The 18,387-nt window shown below is 27.4% G+C and overlaps 1 protein-coding gene across 4 annotated transcripts in view; it reads left to right on the forward strand.

Annotated features, from left to right (window-relative positions):
* The window catches only part of LOC142325988 (ATP-binding cassette sub-family G member 1), a 108,208-nt gene extending 90,488 nt beyond the window's left edge, over window positions 1–17,720 (forward strand). For all 4 annotated transcript variants that reach the window (XM_075368020.1, XM_075368017.1, XM_075368018.1 and 1 more), the window contains 5 exons: window positions 1,039–1,160; window positions 3,460–3,628; window positions 4,983–5,083; window positions 11,064–11,219; window positions 13,240–17,720. In XM_075368020.1, the coding sequence (XP_075224135.1) occupies window positions 1,039–1,160; window positions 3,460–3,628; window positions 4,983–5,083; window positions 11,064–11,219; window positions 13,240–13,584 (893 nt within the window). In that variant the 3' untranslated portion in view covers window positions 13,585–17,720. The remainder of the gene's footprint in view (window positions 1–1,038; window positions 1,161–3,459; window positions 3,629–4,982; window positions 5,084–11,063; window positions 11,220–13,239) is intronic.
* Window positions 17,721–18,387: the final 667 nt, after the last annotated feature.

The following is an 18,387-nucleotide window of genomic DNA, read 5'->3' on the forward strand; positions in this document are numbered from 1 at the left end:
GCATTGGTGGTTGGCTTTATCTCAACTCTGTTTTCATCGCAGCTACAGGTCGTGTTTCCCCTCCTGCCCTTTTCCCTTCTCACCATTCAAGGTCAATGTGCATCACACCTTGCTGTGGGCATTCAAAATGTTATTGCTTGTTACTGCACCAAATACACTAACACTTTTCAGTTTTTCCTCTCCCCTGTCTGGTTCAGTTTATCTTGCACCACCTACATTCATTATTAGTTAGTGAAAATAGGCTCAGAAGTGGTAGACTGCATAATTTTTGCGATCTACTTTAATAATTTCAGTCGTACCTCATCTATTTATCAACTGATTTGAATAAATGAGGTTCATTTGGTTTACAGAAAAAAAAATTTCTTATGTAATTCGAAACATTAATGCATACAATTTCAGTTTGTATTCTGTCAAAATAGCTTCCAAATCATTTATTAAGCTTTTCCATAAATTTTCAAATTTAAGAACTTTTTTTGTGTATGTTCATTGACACAAAATCGTAAAATCCTGTACAACAGGCAGTAAGCAGCTTTATTCAATAGTTGTTTTTTACCATTTTAATGAATCCTGAGAGAGTTATGTTAAATATACAATAACTGAATTATATCAGAAACCATGGTATTTCAAATCTGGTTAATTATATTTACTGCATTTATAGTAAGTAAATAGTACACAGTATAAAAGTATAAATTAATAATTGCTGACAGTGCTTATCCTTTATCCTGCCAGAGGGTTTAAGACTGGGTTTATATGTTAATAGGTTTTATATGTTTGTATGAAAAATAAGAAGCTCAACATAGTGATGTCTAGTTTTAATTAGCTTTCCGCATTCATAAGGTTGCCTACTGAAAGTCAACATTTTCAGTTAGATAAAAGAAAATTAATTCATGATTCATCTACTGGGATGACAACTGGACTAATTTGCTCCTGTGCTATAAGTAACTGTACTAAAATTGTATTAAATGTCTTGCATACTGTATGGCTAATTTTTTCTATTATTATAGTTAAATAAAAAAAATGATTTTTATTTTGTTTTAGCACCAAAAAAAAGTCTGAGTTTTCCTTTGAAAAAATGTACTGGTAGTTTACAGGCTACATCACAATGGAACCAGATTGGAATTTTACTTAGAAGAGGTTTTATCAAAATCAAAAGAGATCAGGTATGTTAAAAAGATTGAAAAAACAACTCTCGTGTGTGTTAATTCAGCTTAATTAGCTATCTCTCTGTATATGTATTTGATATTGTAAACAATTTCAGTAACTGTTATTACTCTAAATTGGGTGGTGAATATATCTTTCGCATAAAAAAGGATGGCATGTGGGTTTGTTTGTTGTTTGTGCTCACATTTTTATTTTAGCTGCTATTGGCACAGAGTGGACCAATGGTAGTGTGCCGGGCAGTTACACACAGTGCACGAACAATTTATTTGTTCAAATGATTTATTCTTCTTGAATGATCATTCGTTCAAACGATTTATGCTTTTTGAACAATTCATTTGTTCGAACAATTTATTCGTGATCTGAACGATTTATCAAAAATTATATTTGTGTTTTGAAGATAAAAAAGGAAAGCATTTGGGTTAGAGCTGTGTTAAAAAGTTACAACTCAAGAAACAGCTAAAAATGTTCAGGATTTTTGTGGTGGGCCACAGGCGGCCCACCTTTTTCCTAGTACTATAAAAAATAGAATGCACTTTCTATAGTGATTTTTTTAAACACTTTCTTTCTTTTAACAACAATACTCTTTTAGTATTGTTTAAAAAAATAAATATATACATATTCAAGATACTACAGTAAAACATCTACTACTTAAATTATTTATAGAGTAAAACATTTAAAATTTACCAGTTAAAAATTGTTTAATAGTAGTCACACTTTCTAAGTATAAAAAAAGTAAGATAAATTTATTTTACTTTTATAACTGCTGTGTTTTAAATTGAACATTTAAAAATATTTTTGAGTTTGAAATTTGTTTCTTTTGTTGGTTTTATAACTTGAAATAAATAGAGTAAAATAGAAATATATATTAACATATATAATATATATTATTATCATGGTGTGTGTGTGCACGCGTGCGTGCAAGGAACTCGAGAAGTAAATAAACACCGAAAACTTAACCACAAATCCTGATTTGTTAATATTTTCAAAAAAAATTACAAAAATATCATATGAGTAATCTAAAAGGGAAATTAGAATTTTTTATACTACATAGAAACAAACAGTAACTGCAAATATGAATATTAAGAATAATAAAAGCAACTGAATCACACCTTATAACTATTGTTGCAGCTGCAACAATAGTTACAAGAAATTAGTTACACAGGTTAGTGTTCACTAATCAAATTAATTAACTTTAGCTGTGACATTTGCTACTATTATGGTTGTTTAGGTTTGAATAGTAATTACACAAACTTAAAAAAATGCTTAATTCCATGAATAAGATATCAATTTTTTTTGATAGAAAAAATAAAAGATAAAAGGATATCGATTTTATTAAAAATATCCATGTATTTAAAGATGTCAGTTAAAAATATCGATTATTTATGAAGCCATTTCCATTCTAGACAATCTTCCTATCAAAAGTGGTTTAGGTTTCTTTTTTTTCTAAAATAAGAAATAATTATTTAATACCATTTTATTAGATGTGTCTAGTACCATTTTAGATGTGTATTACTGTTACATGTGTGTTTATTACTGTTCTATTAAATGTGTCTCATCATAACTCATTAAAAGTTTGATTCCAATGTTGGAATTTTTATTTTTATTTTTTTTTTTTAGATTTTCTACTTAATTTACATTATGACTGTAATAGTCAAGTGAAGTTTATTTCTCATTAAAAATTAATGACCCTCTTAAGGATGTGTAAAGTTTTTACTGGGCTGTTGTGAACTATGTCTCCTTATTGATTAAAAATTTTTATAAGTAAATTAATTTCATTCAACTCTTGAGAACAAATAATTGATTTTTAATGTTGTGTAAATAAGTAAAATAACTATGATAGAGTATATTATTATTGTGAAGTTTTAATAAGATTTATAAAATTTAAAAATTTTTTTACAGTAATTTTATGCAAGTAGCAAGTATATTTTTTAAAAATTATTTAAATGGCATGTAGTGAAAATGCAGTCATCATCATTTAACTTTAGTGACCTGTAGAAACTGATTAATTAAACTTAGCTTTGTTCACATTTTATTTTTATTTTACACCCTTCAATTTCCAGAATGCTACTTCCAGAGACATTCCAATCACTGCAGAAACATTACAGTGCAAGAATGCAGTTTATTATATTAAAAGGAAAATCATTTTTATTTTTAATACATCTTATTCATATAGTTTTTATTAAACATTGATATAAAGTTTATTGTCAATTTTTGTTATAGTTTTATTCTGTTACTTATAATTTGTTATATCTTAGACCTTGGTATTCATTCTACCAATTTTGATCCTTTATGTTGCAGACATTGACACATATGAGGTTAATTGTTAACATATTTACTGGTTTAATGTTAGGAGCACTTTATATACAAGCTGGTAATGATGGTGCTAAAGTTCTAGATAATTATAATCTTCTGTTTTCAATATTAGTTCATCTAACTATGAGCACAAAAGTTCTCACAATTCTTACATGTAAGTATGAGTTATTTTTATAATACATATTCTTCATTTGCATTGTGAAAAAATGTTGTAACTCTTGGAAGTAATTAAAAATTGTAAGTGTAGCATTACCATTAATTATATTCACTTAACTTTGGTTAGGAAACCACTTAATTATTTAGTATGATAATACATTTAATCTATGTTGTTTGAAATGTTTTTTTTAATTGTAATTAAATTTCATATTGTTAAAGTATGTTGTTATTTTTTATAACTTGATTGGTAATTTTGAACTTGATCACTCTGCAGGTTTTGTTCCTATATCTACTCATATTTAGTGATTTTACTAGTTTTTATACTAAATTATTCTATATTAATGCCCCCTTCTTTCTTACATTATTGATATCTTATTCTAAATCTATTATCTCTCTAAAACTGTTAACTACCACGGGCGGAGTATCAGAAAATGTGCCTACACTCTGTGTTCTTGGTTTTAAAATATATTTTTTAGTTTGAAGACATTTCAAATGCTTTTATTTTTTTTAATAAAAAAACATTTACATATAACATAATGTCTTAGTTGTACTCTATACAAACACTATACAAATTCATAAGGAATCTTGTAAGTAGTTGGTGAACTATGACCTGGTGAACTGACTAGTTGGTGAACTGAATATTTAGAGTACCAGTAGGTCAGTGTCATTGCCAAATATGTATTCAGTGGTATATACTGTCATCTATACACCTGTTTATTGCAGTATATTGATTAATCTCCATGCTTGCACAATGTAATTGTAAGGTTAACTTGTTAATTACTCCTGCCACCTTAACTTTTACAATCATGTCAGTCAACTTCATGGATTGTGCAGTTGGGCTTGTGAGGCATGTAGATATCCAAAATTTGTTTTGTTATCTGTTACTGAATAATTGTTTAGTTTCATTGATTTGCTTTTTGAAGTCTAACAGACATTTTCACTAAACATGTTTTGTTACTTATACTTCTTGGGAAAGTTAGTGAATTTTTTAAATTATTAAAAAAGTGTTTTCAATTCACTATCAGAATTTTTAGAATCATGCTTTCAAAAAAACTTTTCAGAGCTAATACTGTTATTAATTTTGCAGTTGGTTAGGATTGTGGTCAAATAATATATTTGCATAATTTATATTAAATATCTTAAGATTACATAAAAATTTTCACTAATAATATTCTTTAATAAAACTTTTAATTACTAGTACAAAAATGTTTAAGACATTATCGCCAGTTATAACTGTACTTGGTTCCATAAAATTTCAATGTAAATTCTGTGTAAACATCTGTCATTTTATTTATGTGCAAAAAAAAATTTTTATTGATGAATATAGTGAAAGATTTTGTTTTCTTTTTCAGTTCCAATGGAAATGTCAATATTAACAAAAGAATATTTTAACAGGTGGTACTCATTGAAGTCTTACTATATAGCCACTAATATTCTAGATATTCCTGTATTGGTAAGTACAATATGAAAATAGTTACGAGGACTTTCTGAAAAGAAAGTAAATTTTATTTACATAATATAAAAATGAATCATATTAATCTCCTTTAAAATTAACCCTCCACTTTGAATGCATTCTGTTATGTTTTTTCTAAAATAGTTGTAGGTCCTGAAATTAATTTTACTAATTTATTTTGTGCTTGTTAATGATAACCTCATAGGTTAAATTTCATTCTGTGAAACAAAAAGTACTCAAATTCAGAACTAGTGTACTGTATTAATTTAAATCAGGAAATAAATAATCATAATATTTTAACTTAAAATTTCTATTATTCAAATTCAGAAAACTACTTTTTAGAAAATAAAACACAGACTCAAATTCTAAACAGTATTAATTAAAAAAAAACCTTTTCAGAGATTAACATACTGAATGTGGTTATGTAAATCAGCCAGTGATTCCAGAGACATTTTTACTATTATTACTTTTATATTATGGGAATTCCAGCACACCCTCCACCTGCATGAGTCACTGGTTGATGTTGCCAAACACCCTTCGTCACTGAGTGGATGTTGGGTGTGCATTCAGATAAAAGAGAATTCTAGAACATTGTATTTTCAGCTGTTACCCAACATCAGTAATGCTTGTATGATTTATTATGAAAATGTAATAAATATTCTTTGTATGTTTATTACAGCAGTGTGCAAATTAATCTGAACGCAGATGTTATTTAATAAAAAGTAACTTTATTTAAAAAAAATCATACCTGTACAATCTAATATTATGACTTTTACACAACCTGTTATTAACATGTCCTTTATTCTTAAATCACTTCACTTACTCAATTTGACAGCAACTCAGAAAGTGTACTACACATTTTTTAAATTTATTCATCTTGAAGTCATTATTGCTTTAATGAGGTCAATTTCTGTTGTACAATTCATTTTTGAAAATAGTTTTTTTTACTGTTGCCCAATGATTTTCAATTGGGTTTAAATCTGGGGAGTTACCTGGCCACAGGAGCACTTTAGTGTTTTGTTCTTTGAAAAATTTCTCCACTTTTTTGATGGTGGCACAAAATCTTGTTGGAACACTCCGTTGCTTTGTAGGTATTGATTTGAAGTTGTTGCAACCCTTTCCTTCAGAATCTTAAATATATCCTTCACTTTTCAACATTCTATTTACTGGACATATTGAACAAGAACTTTTAAATGTTGTGAAACAACACCAAAACTACTCTCTGAGAATGTTTAACTGATTGTTGGATATGAGCCAGTCATGTACTTTCATCTGACACTTTTCTAATGTTTGGAGCCCTTTCTCCCTAAACACAAAAATGTAACTTGTTGGAAAACATGATATTTTTCCAGTCTTCATTGGTTCAATTAGCATGTACTTTGGCCCTCAAGAGCCATTTTTTGCTCATTGCTGTTGTTAAAAGCTGCTTTTTAACTGGCTGATGCAATTTTTTATGAGTTTTTCATCAAGCTGCCAGAAGTTGGCATCTAAAAGTTGTCACATGTAAGTCTGTTCCACTGGCTGCTAATTCTCCATTTAGCAGGCAATTTTTTTTTTTTTACAGCAGACAATTTTGGATCAAGTTTACTTTTTCTCACTAATAACTGATCCTGTGTTGGAGAAGTTATTCTTTTACAGCCACATTTGTCTTTCCTTTGAGGTGAAAAAGAACCAGTTTCTTTAAATTGTTTAAAAATAGCATTCACACTCCCTAGTCCAACTCCATACTCACAATCTAATTGTTGTCATTCTGCAAAAAGAAAAACTTTACAAAGAGAAAAAATTTTGAAATGCTTTCTTAGAGTTATTTCCAGTGTTATACTGGATATCCCACAAGGAAACCGACATATTTCACAGTTGTATTCCTCTCATCAAAATAATGAAAAAAGTTCACATAAACATAGGTCTGAAAATGCTTCATTAGTGAGTTACGACTAGCAAATGATTTTGCCCAGATTCAGCTCTCCTGGTGAAAGGTCTTACTGAAATTTTTCAGATATTAATTATAAGGCGAAATTAATGGTTTTCTATGATTTTTTACCTGAAAAATTGAATAAAATAGGTTCCAGAACTGTATCTCCAGTACCTTTCATGATATCCAAGGTAGAACTGAAATATTTATTGCCTGGAAATGTTTTTTTGGTTTGCAATACAATAAATTTGTCAAATGACTAATAAATGCATAAAATTTATCAACAAAACTTGTAGAAAATTTGATTTTAAAAATAGCAATGTAAATAATGCCAATAAAAATCAAATTTTACTGAAGAAGAAACAGAACAAAAAAAGTTGAAAACACAGTTTTTTTCTGATCCACAGCTTACACACAATTTAATTTAGAATATTTATCATTTTATTTAAATATAATATTTCTTTTGTTTATTTAATTCAATGATTCTAATTAAAGCGTGCACGCATACCATATTTAATTCACGTTGTTGTGGCAGTACTAGCAACGATGGTCTGCACTAACTAAACTAATGTAATTACACAACTTACATACAACAAATTTTGCTTATACAGTCGACAGACTGATGTAGCTGCAAGGCTTAACGCACTAGGTACCGAGTCAACCAAGCAATCGAGTTCGACATCCAGCCAGACCAAGTTACTTTTTTACAATTTAAATATTATTTAATATTTATAATTATGCAATGTAAATATTATTTATTTAATTCTTCTTTATTTAAATAATTAATTATAATTAATAATTTAATTCTTCTATTTCTGCTCATCTGTAACGACCAACACAGCAGAAAACTACAAAGCTTTTTTTGGGGTGGGGGTGTGATTTTACAAAAATAATTTCTTTCAAGTATTGTTATTTTTTAATTGTTAACAAATGTAGTTACGAAAAATATGACCTTAATTAGGTGAAATCTCAAGATACTGAGGGTGACCTTGCTCTACAGCCTCTTCCCCTACCTTTTAAGTTGAAAATTTAATGGCATCAATCCCCATATATAGAAGTAATCTAACCAATTTTGGTAAAAATTAGACCAGTAGTTCTGGAGATACAAGGTGATTTTGAGGCCAACACTGAACACATATGTACATATGAACATTAACATCCGGAAAATTTCTATCTGGTTTTCTGGGTTCCATAGGTATCAAAACGTCAAGATCCAGTGAAAACCGCATATGCCCAAATTGGACAGTACTTTCCCTTCTAAAGTTACAACTCTGCTATAGTGCTATCCAGACAGGAAAGTAATAAATAACGACTTGCACAAAAAAAATTGTATTTAATTTTGTTTTATTTTTTTTTAATTTAATTTTCATACCTTACTGATACTCTTCAAAATGATCTCATTGATAGTTTATGCAAAATCTCCTGTGATGTAAAACTTCAAAGGAGGCTTTTCTAATAGTATCACAGTTCTTAAGTTGTTCAAAATTGTTTAAACTGCGGTTTAATAATTCCTTTTTGGAATTAACATTTTTCTAAACAAGTTCTTTTAAACCCAAAGGTATAAAGTCCGAGGGATTTAAATCGGGGGACCTAGGAGACCAATTAATTGGCCCACCTCAACCAATCCATCTCCTCAGAAAACTTAATTTTAAATGCTGTCTAAAGGATTGTGAATAATGAGATGTTGCACCGTCATGTTGGAATAACATTTGCTGTCTTTTTTCAAGAAGTACATCAAGCAAAACTAACAATTGATTTTTTGTTTAAATCTTTAAAACGAGAAAGAAAATTTTGAAAAATAAATGGTCCAGTTAACTTGTCCCTAATTATACCACACCATACATTTATCAAAAATTGGGTTTGAAAGTTCGACTCTTTAATTGCATTTGGATTTTCAGTTGACCACCTGTGACTATTACTCAATTTTTGTATTCCAATTCTTGTAAAAATAGATTCATCTTAAAATAAAATACAATGAGCAGTATTTCAATTTTCATGTACCCATCAACCAAAATTTAATCTTAATATATTGCTTCCTGGTTGAAGATGTTGAACAGTTTGTAAATGATAAGGAGAAAAGTTCTCTTTCCCGTTCGATATGAAATTCAGCAAATGCTGAGTGAAGAACTGCGCTGTTATTATTTGAATGATATTTTCTTGTTCAAGTTCAGGCTATTCTACACGTCATACAAGCAACAGTTGGAAAAGATCCATTAATTCATAGGTTATTGAAAACTAAGTAAAATGTTTCGTGAGTAGGTATTCTTCTATTCGGAAATCTTTGTTCATATTTTTGATTTGAAAATTTGAATGACTTCTCATTTTTTTAAAAAAAGCACAAATACTTTATGCGTACATACAAATCATAAGAAGCTCATGTACACAACACAAATCACAGATACGAGAATAGTTATGATTAATAATAAGATAATTGATGAATAGCTGTACAATAACTTTGATTTTAATTTTTTTCTGAAAAGAACAGTGCTGCCAACTTTAGGTTTTCAATACTTAAAGAACTTCAATGGTATTCTTGAAATCTTGTTTTTACAGAATGTTTTAAAACAATTTTGAATAAGTCATTTCATTTATTTTTTGTTCTGTTTTATCTTCAGTAAAATTTATTTTTCTTAAACATTTATTTGATTTTTATTGGACTTATTTACATCACTAATTTTAGAATTAAATTCTTTACAAATTTTGTCAATAAATTTTTCAGTTTTACTTCGGATATCATGAAAACTACTGGAGATATAGTTCTGGAACTTACTTTATTTAATTTTCCGGGTCAAAAACCATAGAAAACCATTTATTTCATCTCTCAATTAACATCCTAAATACTTCAGTACAACCTTATTTCACCGGGGGAACTGAATTTCGAGCAAAATCTTTTGCTTGCCGTAACTCACTAATGAAGCGTTTCCAGGCCTATGTTTATGTGAATTTTTTATTATTTTTAAATTAAATAGGTTGTAATAATAATAATAATAATAATAACAGTAACAATTTTAAAATAGGTTGTTTTATGAGAGGAATACACTTATGAAGTATGTCAGCTTCCTCATGATATACTCTGTATATCACAGAACTAAAAATACAAAAGTATGATTTTGTAACATAATATGAAATAAATTTTCATTAAACACTATTTACAACATGAAATTTGCTAAATAACCAAAGAACAATAATCTCACTTACATAGACAAATAATGGGTTTAGTTAAGCAGTGTAGCCGCAGCATAGAAATAAACAAAAAATTCCCTGCATCCGGATTAATTTGCACGCTACTGTATTTTTTCTTGTTAGTGAAATGACAATTTTATCTTTTGTTTTCATGTTATTTTAAAGATATATTAATTATGGATACGAATGCAATCTTTCATTTCAACGACATGAGTAGAAATTAGATAATAAAATTATTAATGTCTACACTTATTATTTATATTCAGGAGAATTATTCTTCTGAAATAAGCAATGTAAGTAATATTCAAGTTTTTTTGGAACAAATTAAATATTAAGTATTAGTAAGTTTCCAGACTAAGCTTAAAATAATTATTAGTCCAGAAGTGACTGAAATAGACTGTAACAACATGTACTGTCACATACGTAATGGATAACTGAATGATAACAAACATAATCATAAGCAATTGGTGATTAAAAAAATCCCACCAAAAGCATAAATACCTAATATCATATCAGGATGTGTGGGAATGACTATTGTCACTCATTTATGTTTGGCAGGATGTCTGGAACATCTTCCCTTGAAAAATGTCAAATGTTAAATTTCAAATTTAAGAAGCTTAAATTTCAGTTCTATAAAGTATTTCAAATAAGTTGTCATAACAGTGGTTTGTTCAAATAGCTTACAAAATAAAATATCTAAATGTTTAAAGTAATAGTAAATGTGTAATGAGAGAGGTATAAATTTATTAACCTTGTAATATATGTATTTTTTTTAACAAACGTGTGAGTTAGTGGCTTGAACAGTTTAATTTTAGATTTACTGGTTATTTAAACTTGATGTGGTAATCAGTTACTTTCTTATTGTGTATAATCTTTCTGTTACAGACTGTATGCTGTGTCGTATTTTCAGCAATAATCTATATCATGAGTGGTCAGCCATTAGATGGAACTAGATTTAGTATGTTCACAGTAATCAGCTTATTGGTTGTTTTTATTGCTCAGAGTATTGGTTTTATGATTGGTTCTGTCTTTAATGTTGTGGTAAGAAACAGACTTATTTATTAAAATAAAAATTAATCAATGCATTAACTTGTGATAAGTTAGAAATTATGGTAACAGGTTCAAAATATAAATAGGAAGATATAATTATTACATACCAAAATATAATCGCTATAAATATTATTTTTGAAGTGTTACTGAAGGTTAAATGTTAGCTTTTTCTGTGAATTGTTGACAGATTGAGGCCTAGATGTACGTGTTAAATTGTAGGATTCTAGGTTCCTCATTCCTGTTGCTTAGTTATAATTTTTATTTAGTTCTAATTAGGAACACCCTTTAGACTCAGGATCTTACATCGTTACATAGTTACATGTACACTGTCACTTCAAGAATAATTGATACAGCTACCTATAGAAATAAGTACAGCTGAAACACATATCAAAAGACTTCAGATTCTTACTACTCACACACTTGACAATAATTGGTGATTTATGATTTTATGAGTACCATATTAAACAATCATTAATGAGATTTGCAAATACATAGCAGTGCCTGAAAAAGTGAGGTTTCTCTTTAATGAAAATTTTATTTTCATCTTTATTTAAATTAGTTTTTACTACACCATCTGCAGTTTAATCCTTTTTTTGTAGCCTAATGAAGAAATAATAAATAGAATTATTATTTAATGATTATTATGCAAGACTTAACTTTCACTTTCTTTTATAATTGCCGAGATTAGATTTTGAATTTTTTAGTAACATAAAATTGCTGAAACAATTCGAATTGTTACTATAGTGTAAAGCACTAAGAAAATAAAATGTCCAGCATGCACACTGCTTCATCTATACTATTATATGAAAAGGAAGAGAGTTTCTGTTGTTTCTTGACTTAACTGAAAAGATTTTTAGATATATCTCATCTCGAAAAAAAAGTATATATATGTAGTAGTGGTTTGAACTGAATGATTCTAATCAGTCGAATGATTAATATTACAAAAATAATAGGATTAAGTTAATTAAATAAAATAATATTAAATTTAAAAAATCTGTGCTTAACAACAATGAGTTTTTTGTGGGGACTGTGTGTGAGGCTAAAGTGGTGAGGTATGCGAGCACCTTGTAGAAAGCTACACCAATCATTTACCATCAACTGATAACAAACAGAGTACCCCTGGAGTGCTGTGTTAGAAAACAAATTTAGGAATACTCTAATATATAAAGCAAGATACTGTATTTATTCTGATAAACTATAATTTACAAAAATTTACTTTGTAAAAAAAATATATAGATTCTTACAAATAGTGAAATGAATTTATACTTACTTTTAAACTCTGTGCTTTTATATATATATATAATATATATATATATATTTATTGAAGTCTTGCTTTGATTTAATACCTTATTTGATGATGAGTTTCAAACAATTTTATTTTTTCATCTTGAAGATAATAACTACCATTCATCGTTTATTTCGTTTAGATGATTGCACTACCACCCATTGATGTGATTAAGATAAATCATTTGACAACTTTCATAAAAGTTTGTTTAGCTGTTCAAAAGTTATCAGGGTTGCAGACAAATATACATAAATTTGAACCCAATACATTTATGTGTAACTTGGAGATTAATTTATCATTTATCACACAAGCTCAACATTTGAGAATGAGAATATAAAATAGAAATTTTATAGCTATAGCTAGTGGAAAATGCTAAGTTCTGGATTTTTCATTGCTATTATAACATTTCTTTTCAACTGAAAATATTTTCTAGTGTTGAATGAAATTGTATTCCTTAAAAACACATCGTTTGCATACCTAATTTTTCTCCTTATGTTAAATTAAAAAAGAAAAACTAATCAGAGTTAATGTCAGGCAGAAAAATATCAGGGACATTAAGAAAAAATCATGTGCCGGCCTCATTCAGTTTAATTTCTTGAGTCTTACTTCTTAATCAAAATTACTTATGTTTTATTTTTATTTTACTTTTTTTTTAAATGTTTATTTCTTTTATTAAATTATTATTTTTTTAAATTTTTATTTTCATTTATTTTTTGCTTTTGTTAGAATGGAACATTTATTGGACCAACATTACAAGTGCCAATGATGATGTTTTCTGGTTTTGGTGTAAGTTTGCGTGATATTCCACGGTACCTACATTGGGGTACATATCTTAGTTATTTACGTTACAGTCTTGAAGGATATGTAGCTGCAATTTACGGAATGGATAGAGAAACACTTCCATGCGACATATATTACTGTCATTATAAATATCCTGAAAAATTTATGAGAGAGATTGCAATGCGTGGTGATCAGTTTTGGAATGATATTTATGCTTTATTACTTACATTAATTATTACAAGAGTTTTTGCATATTTACTTCTAAGATGGAGGATTCAATCACTTCGATAATACTAAATACGAATGAATTTTTTGGCGTGTAAAAAAATATTCCATTGTGTTTTGTGTTGTAAAAGTTTAACTATGCTATTTTCATCTGTGCAAAATCAAATCAAGCATATTTGAATTTCATTTTAATGATAGATCATTCCATATTTGAAGGTGGTGATGATTATTTACATGACATTATTTTTCTTTAACAAAAGAAAACCAGAATGTAATAATGTATTAGTCACAGTACATATGATGATGGATGTATGATGAGTACCACATCTAGTAAGAATACAGAGTATGAGTACATTTTACTACAGATTTAAGTATCTTGCTGATGGATATGGGAGTGTAAAGAGATTTTAATGAAATACAAAATGGTATATTTATTGGTAGATATTTCATACATCCTAGAATTATTAGAAAAGTTCCTGGAATTCGATAAGCCTTCACTCACTAACTGTTGTGAGATGCACTAGCTGCCCTTAGACCAACATTAAGCACATGTTTGACCTACATTAGGCACAACATGACATGTTTGATGTTCTAATTCACATTCAACTCTATTCATTTAATCTTTTCATAGCTTTCCATTAATGGTTAGCAAACTTTAAACAGTTTACAGAAAACAATAAAAAGTGTGTGTGTGATGCTGATCCCATCTTTTATAGCATTGTTTATGTAATAGCCATTTTTTTTTCTCTTTCTATTGTTCATCACAGAGTATTTTTCCAGATATATTGCGGCAACCCATTCATTAAGTAAAAACCATTTTTATTAATTTCAAACCACTTTGCCTACAATCATGTAGTTTCCCGTGTAATCTTTCAAATGATTGAAACAATGTTCAAATGTATATTTTTCGATAATACATTTTCTTTTATCTTTTCTAATACTAGAACAACCATGTTGTTCTTGTTTTAGTGCACAGAAGAATCAGAAGCACATCAGTGCAAGTTATGACAAAAAACTAATGCATTTTTTTTTTTAACTAAGTTAATATTAACTGTATGAGTTATGATTACTTGTTTATTGTAATTCACATGTATTCAGGTGTTTTTTAATTTACATATTTTAGAATCTCTATAAATTCTCTGTTTTTTAAATAAGTTTTTTAAATATACTTAGTATTTTTTTTTTCTCTTTATTTTATACAATTTCAAAACATGGTGCAAAGGCAGATACAGATTGGTAAATAACTATTCTTTTCATCTCAGACCATCCATTCATAAAATATAGCCTTTAACTAAAACAAATCACTCCACAATTTTTTTCTAAAACCTAGTTTGCTATTCTGTAAAAACATAAAAGAGAAGAGAAGAGTACTACCACGTAAATTATTTCAGTGCATATTGAAGGTATTGTTATCTGACAATATGTATTATTAAAGATATTTTTGCTAAGTTGTTTAGTTTAAGAATTTTAGATTTTTATGAAAATTAATATTTATGATAAGAACTTTTTTTATTTAAATTATGATAATGAATTTTGTTCCTTCATTAGTCTTTATTTCATTCTCAGCTTATAATTCTATTGTAACTTACCTCCTGTTTCTGCTGGTTCAAAACTGAACTATCATTTCTAATTTTATTAATAGGTGGTTTCCTAGATGTGCTCTCTTATTTTTTCACATTGTTTCCTTTTTTAATTCTTTATTATTATTAGTTACTATATATATTTGTGATAATTTATTAAAAGATGTATACATGTACAGTGTTTATATTTTTATTTTAACTCTTTTGGAGTTAATTAGGTAGCTGGCTATTTTTTACTTTTATCTTTTACTTACTTTTAATAAAAATTTAATGAATGTTTTAAAATGTTAAAAAAAAGCAATAAATATTAATTTTTTAGTGTAACTGAGTTTATCAAAAACTGGAGCATTGTTTTTGTCATGATACAGTGATTTTATTAAATATTTAGAGAAGTGACATGGTAACAAAAAATAGTGCCCTATAAAGTACATTTAACAAAAAAAAAAAAACACACTTATTGTGTATATATATGTTTACTTAAATTTCCATTGCCTTTTTTATTTTGTTAATTTTGATCCTTGTTCTTTCTTAGAATCATTATGAATGTTACTACATTTTTTTGAGTCTGTGTTAAAGTTTTTTTCAGTTTTACATGTAAATTTTAAGATTATATGATAAAGATGTATGATGCCAATTCATGGACTACTTCGACCTTTATTTAATGCTAGATATCTGAAACAAAATTTTTTTGAAAGCATTAGAAAAATTTATATTTTTCTATAACTGATTCACACCAGAGGTTTATTTTCATACTGTTACAGAGACAGTCTCATTCTAGGCATAGTTCAAGGCATCCACACTAGTAGCAAACAGATTTCAGTCAGACCTCGCTGAAAGATGAGTGCTATATTCAAAATTTTTATAATTTAAAAATTTTACTCATCCTAAATTTGAATACGTTAAGAATTTTTCAGACAGCAAAATTTAGTTATTTAAAGGAATAATACATAGAAAATAGCATTTGAAATTTCAGTAACGTATTTATTTTTTAAGTTGGTCTTAAAAATTTAGTATTCATTTTAAACAAGATAATAAAATAAAATATTCTACAATTACTTTTTAAAATAAATAGTTGTGAATTATTATATACTGCAATCAAAACGGTTCATGTAACAAAAGAAATGAAACTGAGAAAAATAAACTAATAATGTAGATTATTAATTCAAGAGGTAGTCTGTTATCAAAAACCTAGATTTTTTTCTTATTCATTTGTTGCCGTTTAACAACAGATTATCAGTCAGGGTACATACTAATCTGAATCTACTGCTATACTTATTGCTACTTACTCAAATCTACCAGTACATTTTGTACTTTATAGTAGTAGATTGGGAAAATTAAAAACTACAGAAAAAATGTGTAAAATATTTTAGAATCTTTATGCACTTTTTATGTTAAAATATCACTAACTTAAATCACTGATTGAGCAAGTGTTTGACATAATCGCTGATCTGTTGTTTTGACATCTTTTGCCTGATGTCAGAAGATCCAAAAACCACTTTATAAATGATAATTAGGCTTCCAGTTTGTTGTAGGGTGTAAACTTAAAAAACGTATTTTTTTTTAAAATGACAGCTAATTTTTTTAAAAACTTAAAGCAAGTGCACACTTGATTCATAAAAATATGCAGTCCTTTGTCTGATTTGTAGACTAAAATTTTCATGTAAATCATCACTAAAAAAAAATAGTAATAAGCCCTGGTGTAAATGATGTTATTTAATAAGTTGTGTGTCTTTGCTGGAGTGAGATCAAAAGGTATGGTAAACCTATTATTCCCAAATTTTATTTCCATACACTTTGGGTATGGAAAAACTCTTTAAGTGTCCAAAGTTCTGTTATGAATCACATACAATTGAAATGATTGATGCATTAGAAGCTATGCTATAAAAATTAATCTACTCTTATCATATTCTGATCAGTAGTAATTAGTCGACAAGAATCATAGTTAAACATTTTAGGTCTTACTTATTGCATTTGCTAAACATACTCACAAGAGGTTGCTTTATAGCATTTAATTTATTTAATTATTAGAGCAGGACAATTGAAAAAAGTTATTTTATTGGTGGTGTAATATGTAATACATTCAGTTCATCATTAATTTGATTCATAACGTGCATTAATAAGGGTTGTATTGCACATTTATAATTGGAATGGATTTGTTTTATGCTCAATAAATTTTATTATTTTAAATATTTAATTTTATGCTCAATAAAATTATGTATGTTACCTATTATTTATTATATTTTGATATTAAAAAAAAAACTTATATTAGTTAATAATATTTGTGTATGTATGTGTTAATATTACCATATTAATAAATTAATTTAATCATTCCACATATTTTTAAATTATGGCCTAAAAGATGTGCAATATGAAGATAAAGTTTTATAATTTGTAAGAATAGAAAAAACAAAGAATGTAACATTATTATCTACTCTTAAAAAAATGTGCAATATAAATAATGCAATATAGATATTATTATTTAATTATTAGTATTTATTTTTTTATTTTATATATATCTTAGGATAATTTTTCTGTCTTAAGGTTTTTTTTTATATATTAGACTTGATAAATAAAACATTATACTAAATAAATCTTTTTTATAAAATTGATGATTTTTTTTATAATTTGGTTTCTTTAGAAGTTCCCTTATAATAATTAATTACTTTTCTATTTGAACTAAGATTGTTCAAGAAGTTGGTAATGTTGTCTATAATCTCTATCCAAAATACCTGAAATCATCAATTTCAGCATTTTTTTAATCTATTTTACCTCACTTCTCCTCTCAGAGAAGCACCTTGGTGGTTACAGCATCAGTGCCTTTCTCTTCTTTGTAATCTATTTTTCTTCATTTCATCTGTTTCATTTTTATGACTTAAAAAGATTTCAAAAAACCTGAAATTATCATATAAGTAAAAAAAAGTATGAGATTCTACCATCATCTATCTATTATATTCCAACAGGATAGCATTTTCCAATTATTTGTAAACAGATATGTTTTTGTTTGGATGAAAGAAAACTGCCATTAAAGAGAATGAGCAGTAATCGATTGCTGATTTTACGTGATAAAATATTTTTTAAGGTTAGAGCTGCATCATTTTGCAAATCCATTCTAGGATTATACTGTAAAAGATAAACTACGATAAATTATTTGTTAATAATCTACATTATGTTACTGATATTATTATTTTGGCTTTTTTTTTCAATATAATTATTATTAATAAAATTGTTTTCTAAGCAGTTTTAAATATTTTTCATATGGATAAAATAGCACATTCAGGCACTAGTCTTA

Source organism: Lycorma delicatula, chromosome 6, assembly GCF_047948215.1.
Source record: "Lycorma delicatula isolate Av1 chromosome 6, ASM4794821v1, whole genome shotgun sequence".
NCBI classification, from domain to species: Eukaryota; Metazoa; Arthropoda; class Insecta; order Hemiptera; family Fulgoridae; genus Lycorma; species Lycorma delicatula.